General features: G+C 32.5%; 1 protein-coding gene and 1 pseudogene across 1 annotated transcript; one reads left to right on the top strand and one right to left on the bottom strand.

Annotated features, from left to right (window-relative positions):
• Nucleotides 1-2478: 2478 nt before the first annotated feature.
• On the bottom strand, nt 2479-2964 carry LOC114075370. The gene has a single exon (XM_027913827.1). It carries the CDS (start codon nt 2962-2964, stop codon nt 2479-2481), a length of 486 nt encoding a protein of 161 aa, XP_027769628.1.
• A 5980-nt stretch (nt 2965-8944) lies between these two features.
• LOC114075391 overlaps nt 8945-9627 on the top strand; it is a 26908-nt pseudogene continuing 26225 nt past the window's right edge.

Here is a 9627-nt window from a genome sequence, read left to right as displayed (position 1 = left end):
AATTAATTTTTCTACATTTTTTATAGTTATCATATTTTAATTTAACGTAGGGACAAAATGAAAATGTTTATTTCATATTACTGAATATGAAATATATTTTGTAAATTTTAAACGAGTCATATATATTCACATATTTTCACATTTTTTTTAAAAAAAATAACTCACAAGAATTTATAACAATATATTTTAAAGTTAGAAGATCTTGTTAAATTTATAACGATAATACATTCGTGAAATATATAATACTTTAATTTAAAGTATGATGTTATTACAAGTCATACGTACTTTTATTCGTCTAAAATACTAAAATATTAAGAAATAGTAAATAAGTAAAACAAAAGGGCAATGTTTATATACTTTAAACTATTTTGAAGAAAACTTCCTAACGTTCTAAATTACACAAATACCATTGATAAATAAATTCATTCTTTTATCTTGATTATCAAAAAACAAATTGTGACAATTCTCTAACTCTTGAAAAGTTAAATAAATTTGGAATAAGATATGCAGAAGCATATGTTTACCTAACAAGAGAAATTGTTAAAACAAAATAATTTAGACCACATCATGTTAACTTTACATATTCAAACATTACATACTATTGTATATATTCAGCAAAAAAATATGTCACATTCCGAGCCTACACCCTTGGCTCAACTAGCACTCGAGAACCATTGCTGACCCCAGGTGAACCCTTGTCCTGACTTACTTTCTCAGCAGAAGACTTAAAGCCTTAAGAAAAGGATTCACATGCTAAATAACTCAACTATCTTAAACAAAGCTCATAATGTTTTAAAAGCAAACATTTAACTTAGAAAAAATGGCAACTCAAATATGCATTTAAGTCAATAACAAAATGATGACAAAAGAACTAACTTCTGACTGACTATTTATGAAGCCTCTTAAACAACTGAGATGGATGTCAGAACAAATCATGCGACATCCTAATGAACTATTAAAATAACTAAATTAATAAAAGGATTCCTCTGGAATGCTAGGAGGATCAGCAACAGACTTTGGAGTGCTCAACTGGATCAACGATGTGTTGCGTGTTGGTCATGGTTACATGCGTCTGCATCATAAGACGATGCAGGCTAGCTTTCATCAGTACATTAAATGTACGAGTATTCGAGTTAGAATTCTAAACAAAACATAGGCTTGAAAAGAATCTGATGAACTTATCTGTCTCAACTCTACTCAACATAACTGAACTCATTTAATTATAAAGTAGTTTAAACAAGTAGATCAGTTGTTTAAAACACGAAATCAATTTTGTGCGTATAGAAAGATACATATTGCTCTGAAATGAATGTAAAAGTACAATAAACTATGTATATAAAAATAAATTACTTCTGGGAGAGTTTCTCTAACCGACAACCATTACTTAAGCGCTATCGTGATGATACTGTGTTTTGCCTTACGCTTCTAGAGTTGTCCTATAGCCATGTGTATAAAACTAGAACTACTAAGTGGATCTATACTAAAAACAATAAGGGAAATCATCTAAAAAGTATGGTCCTTTTCTACCCATGATAGCTACATGTTTATGAGGGTCGTGTGTTGTCGGAACTATCCCCCTAACGGTGTTCAATACTACTACCAAAATATGTAACAAGGTCTTATGTTTAAAAATATACTTCTTTGTATGATTTGACATTAGTGCGCAAATCTTAGCTCAAAAGCTATCTTGCAAATCATAGTTTCCTCTCCTTCTTCATTTAGAAATCGTTACTCTATTCTGAAAATTAGCCCGAAAGCTATTTGGAAATCGAGGTTTCCTTTTTTATTGAAATGTGAAAACATTTAAAACCCTTTCCAATATATAGTCCCCACATAATTTCGAAACATTACTCTTTAATCTTTACTAAACTTGAACTTTGTGTCTTAAAAACAAAGTTAAAGCATTTGGAAGAGACTTTTTGATAACTTTAAAGAACTTCTCTGGAATTACTTTTTAACTTCTAACTTGACTCTTAACTTTCCTTGAATTTTTTATTATGGATTCTAGGATTGTGAATTGTGATAGAAAAGATCTCATGATGTTTAGATATGATTTTACATAGCTAAACATGAAAAGGATAAAAGAAATCATTGTATGAGGGTGGGTCCGTGATGCAGAGAAACATTTCAATTTTTTCTTTGAAAATATCTTTTGAGGTAGAACGTTCCTTTGCCGCTTCGCGATTCGAAACAATTTTTCTCAAATATGGGAGTAGGTCCACGACGCGGAGGCACTGCTCAATTTTTGCCCGATAAAAAAATTTCTTCATTTTCCAGCTCTAAACCCTCTAAACTCCATCAGTTCTTTCCCCCAAAACACTTATAATCATTTATAACCTCAATATATGATAGATTCAACTCAAAATTAAACTCGAAAACACGAATCAAAACATCAAGAAAACATTAACAACACAACCCATAGGAATTCAAACTAATATCATCAAGAACTCAACGAATTTACTTTAAAATCAAATAGTTTTAGCTGAATTGGATAATGATTGGCGCGTGGGTGAACTTATCCAAATATATATGGATAAAAACTAAGAAAGGATTAGAACTTTGATTTGGAACTTCTCCAGATTCAAATAGATGTGGATATCTCTTCTTCATATCCTCCTCAGCTTCCCAACTAGTTTCCTCAATAAATTGGTTCCTCAAAAGGACTTTGACAGATGCTACTTTCTTAATCCTCAACTTGCAAAGTTTGCGATCTATAATCTGAACGGGAATCTCCTCATAAGATAAGATATCCTTGATCCCAATATCTTTAATTGGTATGATCAATGAAAGACCACTCATGCATTTCTTCAACATGGGGACGTGGAATGCTGGATGAACCGCTGCTAACTCTTGTTGTAGCTCCAACTTATAAGTTACATTGCAAATCCTCTTGGCTATTCGATAAGATCCAATATACCGGGGACTAAGCTTGCCCTTATTACAAAATCTCATAACGCCCTTCATGGTGAAACTTTTAAATACACCTAATCATCAACCTCAAACTCTAACTCTCTTCTCGTAATATCAATGTAGGATTCCTGACGACTCTGTGCCACTTTCAACCTCTCTTGATTCACCTTCACCTTCTCCATAACTTGAAAAAATAAATATGGTCCTATCAACCCTGCTTTACCCACTTTAAACCACCAAATAGGAGATTTGCATCTTCTCTCATAAAAAGCCATTTGAATGCTCGACTGGTAACTATTGTTTTAGGTGAACTCGATGAGAGGTAGGTGATCATTCCAATTCCCTTTTAAATCAATCAGGCACACCCTCAACATATCCTCGAAGGTGTGAATAGTGTGGTGTGATTGCCCATCTATTTGAAGGTGAAATGTGGTACTTAAGTTCACCTTTGAACAGAAGCCTTTTGGAATGACTTCCAAATCTGTGCAGTAAATTACGCATCTCTTTTTGAAATAATGGAGACTGGAACTTCATGAAGTCTAACTACTACTTGAAAATACAATTAAGCATAATCTTCTGCCGAATGGGTAGTCTTTACTGACAAAGTGTGGGCTGATGTTGTCATTCTATAGACAATCACCCATAAAGAATCGTGCTGCCTGCGAGATCTAGGTAAACTGGTGATGAAATCCATATTAATCATCTTTCACGTCCATTTTGGAAGTTCTATATCCTTTGACAAACCTCTGGACTTTTGGTGCTCTACTTTAATTTGTTTGCAATTTGGGCACTTAGCAACAAATTCGACAATGTCGTTCTTCATACTATTCTACCAATACACCTCTCGCAAGTCATGATACATCTTTGTGGAACCCGGATGAATGGAATATCTTGATCTATGAGCTTCCTTATGATTCTTTCTTAGATTCCATCCACCATTGGTACACACAATCTACCTTGATATCTCAATACACCATCTCTCCCTTGTTCAAAAGATAATACTTTTTGCTTATGAACATTTGCCTTCAATTAAGTCAAAATTGGGTCTTGGTGTTGCTTTTATTTCACTTTTGAGCTAGCTACATATCAACTGAAGAATGTTGATAGGACTTGGTTTGATCCATTGAAAGTGGGTAGAGATGAGGATACACCACCTGCGAGTTGAGCTTTTATGAGGAGGTTTTATTAGGGCATTTATTTTCTAAAGAACTGAAAGAGTCCAAGATTTGCGAGTTCCTTACCCTTAAGAAGGAGAACCTAAGTGTTCATAAGTATTGGTTGAAGCTCATCCAACTATCCTGCTATGCTCCGAAGATGGTTGCGGATATGAATCTCCATTCTTTATTTACTTAAATGAAGTTTTAATTTGCTATACCCATTTGATTTTGTATCATTTTAAGTGTATTTTTTATTGCTTGAAATGTGGCTAAAACCCCATTCTTGGGATGTGATTTAGCAATTATGAATTGATATCATTGTTGGGTTTTGCTTGCTGATAGGTTAGATGTGCCTCAATGGTGATTTCACCTAGTGGTTGTGGCTTAACTTAATGGTTTCGTAGTTGAAAATAAAAATCCACCCATGTGTTTTCGACTTGCGCGAGTGGGAGGTCGTGAAACCAAGACCGCACGGCTAATGTCTTAAGGAGTGGGTCGACATGAGGTTCAGCCTCATAAGGTGAGCCCTAGTCCTATATCATAATACTCAGCTCGACAGAGTGGGTGGGGTAAGGCGTAGGTTGTCCTTCATGCGGCAAATGGGTGTCCAAGAGGAATACATTTGAAACGGGGTAAGTTGCTCGAGAGAGAACTTATTTCCATATAAAGCTTAAGCTAGTAACTATTATCTTGAAAATTTCCTATCTAATGGATGTACCTAATGATTTATCACAAATGTCATTGCGGTCACACCCCAAGAACTTCACCCAATATTTGATTTTCTTTATATTTATTGTTTTTACTTTACTTGTGACAAAACCCCCCATCGATATTTACCACTTTTGTGTCACTCCCCCTCCAGTTGATTTATAATGTTTTTAGCTATGAATAATTAGAATAAAATTCTAATTGACTACATCTTCTCGAAACCACTCACTTGAGACATGACCCCAACCCTTGGTTGGATTTCTAAACTATCAAACATCGTAGAAACTCAAATTGTACGTTAGTGTCGTCGGTCACGATAAGCATCACCAACACCCAAACTATTAGTGTACGAGTAAATGGTACCAGATCAAAGTTAGTATACCAAATGTGGCACCCGATCCCATATATGTGCGCGCTAAAATGTGACCTGATCCAAGTTAGTGTGTTGGAACGTAACAACTGATCCATCTAACAAGCCACAATCACAATCACAATGTACATTCTCATAATCATACAATCAAGTGTTGATTCATGACATACAATTATTCAGTCATATTAATTTACGATTAGTGTGATCAATAATGCAACATTCGCATGAATACATGCATTAAAATGAAGTAGTTACTAAAATACATCACACAAACATGAAATCATAGCCATAACTTACCTCGAACGAAGCTTGAACTCTCCTAAAAAACTTGATTATTCCCTATTTTGATTATTTTTAACTCGTTCTTGGTCTATAAACAATCAATACATCGCGAGGATCAATAAACACGACCTAATTACCTGGATAACAGATTCTGTATTTTTCCACAATTACTCCCATATTAAAACCCTCCCCAACAAAAATCCCCCAAGAAACTAAGTTATATGGATCAAAAATTGGATTTGTGGAGTAAAATTCTTACCTTTGGTGCTAGAAGAGGAGGAAAACCTTCGGGAAATATCCTTGGGTCGTTCCTTATCTTTGAAAGTCAAATGGTGCAGAAACAACAATTTTGGGGTTTAATTTCGACCTAACTCACGACTTAGATACTACACCGGGTCCCATCCCGCCCTAGCAGAATAAATTTAGCCCTGGCGGCTTCCACTAAATCAGTGAGTTGATATAACAATTTCAAACCCCATTTCACAATACACTTTCATCTCATAACACTCAGTAAAATACCTGTTCACACTAAGGTCAATTTTGGGAGTTTTACTCACCCGAACTCAATTCTATAAAATCATACGAGTTCTTTAACGTCTTACCGATATACTCATGTGATCGAATTCATAGTTATATCTCCCATTTGTTACGATATTTCCCTAGATATCACTTACTCAAATTTCATCAAAATATGGACTAGTTTGAGAAATTTCAAGTTATTATCAAAAAGTTTTTTGGCCCAAAATTGTGTTAGCTCTTCAATAAAGACGGGAATAGTTCATTACAAATATTATTTAACTAGGTAAATTGCGGAGTGAACTACTTGAATAATCTATTTGTGAGCATTTGATAATATAACTATTTTCGAGAGGGTACAACCCTACATAAATTGTCTAGAATATTTTATTCAAAGAATAACTGATAGTGTTTATGAATTTTATTATTAGTTCTTCATTTTACTGTAGTTGTTCATCACCAAAGTCTTTAGAAAAGATATATAATTATTTTATTGTCTATATTTATATTTTTAAAAAGTGGTACAAACATTTTATTCATCAATTGCAAGAGTTTTTCTCCTATTCAAGACCTCTAGATACAAAATCTAAATATTATACATCTTATATAATTAGTTGAGTATTTGATAACTTAATTAAAATTATAAAAATCATTTCTTGGAGTTGAATGAAATAATGTATGTCACTCAAATAATTTTGGATTAAATGATGTTTTGGCAGGTCCCTTATTAAAAATCGATACATATTCGATGACACTACTTTGATAGCCAAAAGACATATTTTGTTGTTTATGTTTCGATCAATATAGTGAAAACTTTATTTTTTGAAACTTTTAACCTAGAGTTTATAAGGAGATAGTTATTTCTTTAATATTTGATTAATATAGATTCATCCTACTTTGAGAGGTAATTCATTCACTCCAACACAATATTTGAACCCCAAATATTTGATTAAGGTTGGGTACAATAATTTCCATCCTACTGCATTCCTTTATTTTTTTTTGGATGTAACTAATCGATTGAATGCTTTGATAAGATAGAAAGTTCAATAAATAAAACTCCAAGGTAGTGTGGGGCGTCATAACTTTGAACTCTCAAAGTGCTTTCTTGGACATCTCATTGATCTTTTAGCCACTCAAAACTCTATAAAGATTAAAGTCATATATTTTACAAGTTAAAGAATAATAATCACCATGACACCAATAAAACTAATAATTCTTGATTAACATATCTTTATTTCAACATAATTACCAAAAGCATATACATAGACAACAAAATTTATAAACATGTACTCAAAAATAAAAATTAATAACATAAGCATAAATTAATGACTGTAAAAACTATATTAGGATTTGTAATAATAAAATGAGACATAAAGAAAAATATTGAGCCCATTGAATGCACATTGTCCCCTTAAGAAAATTATTCCATTATAGTACCCGAGGTTTAAAGGAATAGATCATCTCAGGACAGAACGATTCTGTTGACCAGTGTGTTGATACAAAAATAATGGTGTCAGAAAGCCACTCAGCAGGAGCAAAGTACAGGAATGTTTAATTGTGCACCATAAGGAAAAGTTCAGAATTTTTATTATTTTAAAATGAGAGGAAACCCCTCTGTTTATAGACAACAAAAGGTAGTGTAAATAAATGTTTATTGTGACTTATTAGAAAGGTCACAACTCTTTAGACAAGTCAGAATCTTTCCTAAAAGTCACAATTATTCATAAAAGTTGCAACTCTTCATAAAAGTCGCAACTCGTCATAAAAGTTGCAACTCTTCGTAAAAGTCACAAATTTTCATAAAAAGGTCACAACTTTGTGTAGAAGTTGTAACTTTCATAAAAGTCACAATTTTATGAAAGTTACAATTTTTCATGAAACGAAAGGATAATTTTGGAAATAAATTACTTACAAGGGAATATTGGTTTGTGGTGGTGGCACATAGGCAGGCCCAAGATTCTCTTTTATACAAATATATGATTTAAAATTTATGTTCACTATCTTTTATATATTTGTAACCACATACTTTATTCGACTCAGAAAAATTAATTTCACATAAGTTTAGTCAAATTAGTATAAGAAGAAGAGTCTCCTCTAAGAATTCAACTTCTACAAATAATAAATAAGTACTGACCAAATATTCAAATATTCTGATTCTTTTTCGAAAGGAACAAAGAGTTACCTTCTGCAAATAGTGAATACGTAATGACCAAATATCCAAATATCGTAAAAAAAAAAAAATTCTAAAAGAGCCACCTCTAAAATTAATAAATAAGTATTGACCAAATATCCAAATTTCATAATTTTTTTTTCTCTAAAAGAGCTAAAGTTATATAGCAATCTTATCTTATTAATTTCATCCTTATCTATCTTAAAAATTACTTTCATCGTCTATATTTAATTATCTATATATACTCCTCGATATTTCAATCCTCAAATTACATTACTTGTAAACTAATATTCTTTAAGTTTTCTTTACTTTTTGTGTTTCCTACAATGATTTTCTAATATCCATCTTAAAATCAACATGATTTGTTCATATGAAATGAAAAATTGTCGAAAAACGTTCCTTATATTAAAACCAGTTTTGATAATGAATAGTGCTCAAATGGTGGTATGTTGTCTTCTGACTATTTTTTTTTCTTTTAATTGAGACTACTCTATCCATAATTTGTATTTTTGCGTAAGTTGTTTGGAAATAATTTAAAAAAAAGGTTTATGAGATTATTATAGTTTTAATTTGGGAAATAAGAGATGGTTTCTAATATAGCACCAAAACCTTAACATATTTTCTCAATTGAATAATGATGTTGAACCTTTAAAACTACCCGAAAAATTCACAAGTGAGGGGAAGAAATATCAATCTTTCGTAATGTTAGCTTCCGAATTAAACCTTCTAAAGGCGAAGCTAACTGTTACACTATTTACAAACCACAAAAGTTTAGATCCTACATATGAATCAATTAGTGATCCTCACCATCTTAGTCGTAAACACAAGGAGATGTTACATGAATTGGTATCTGAAAGGAGACAACGTGAAAGTGGAGAATTGGACATGGTAAATAGAAATTTTTTAATGTATTTTTTTTCCTAATGAATGCTGAAACTTGCAGTTTCATGTAGTAGGTAGACAAATGTATTATGTGTAGCAAAAAGTACCTAAGTACACATCTTATATTTTACCATAATCTCTGAAATTTCCTAGCATTTGATTTTTTTTTTCAAAATTTCAATCTCGAATACATCACTCTTCTCTCGCTGATACATCCATATCCCCTCTTGGATACATCCCTAACCTTTCTGATACAGTGGCGGATCTAGGATTTTAAGGTTGTGGGTGCTCTGAAGTGAAACTACAAAAAATATGTGTTAACAAATGAGATTCGAAACTTGTTACAACAACATTAAAAGAGTCTTAAGTAACCATCCTAGAATCATTGGGCCAACTATATGATTTATTCATTGGTTGCTCTATGTTAATTTGATACAAATACCTATCGATTTCTAAATAAATATATATATTTTGTAACGAAGTTAATGGGTGCTCGAGCACCCGGCCGACACCATGTGGGTCCGCCCCTGTTCTGATACATATCTCACCTATGTAAATGGATGTCTAGATGATGTATTGGAAAGTCTAGTGATATATCCAGATGTCCTATGCCCCCCCTCCCCCTTTGATTC

This window comes from Solanum pennellii, chromosome 12, assembly GCF_001406875.1.
Source record: "Solanum pennellii chromosome 12, SPENNV200".
NCBI classification, from domain to species: Eukaryota; Viridiplantae; Streptophyta; class Magnoliopsida; order Solanales; family Solanaceae; genus Solanum; species Solanum pennellii.
The sequence above is the reverse complement of the archived record's forward strand: the minus strand, read 5'-3'. Positions and strand labels throughout refer to the sequence as shown.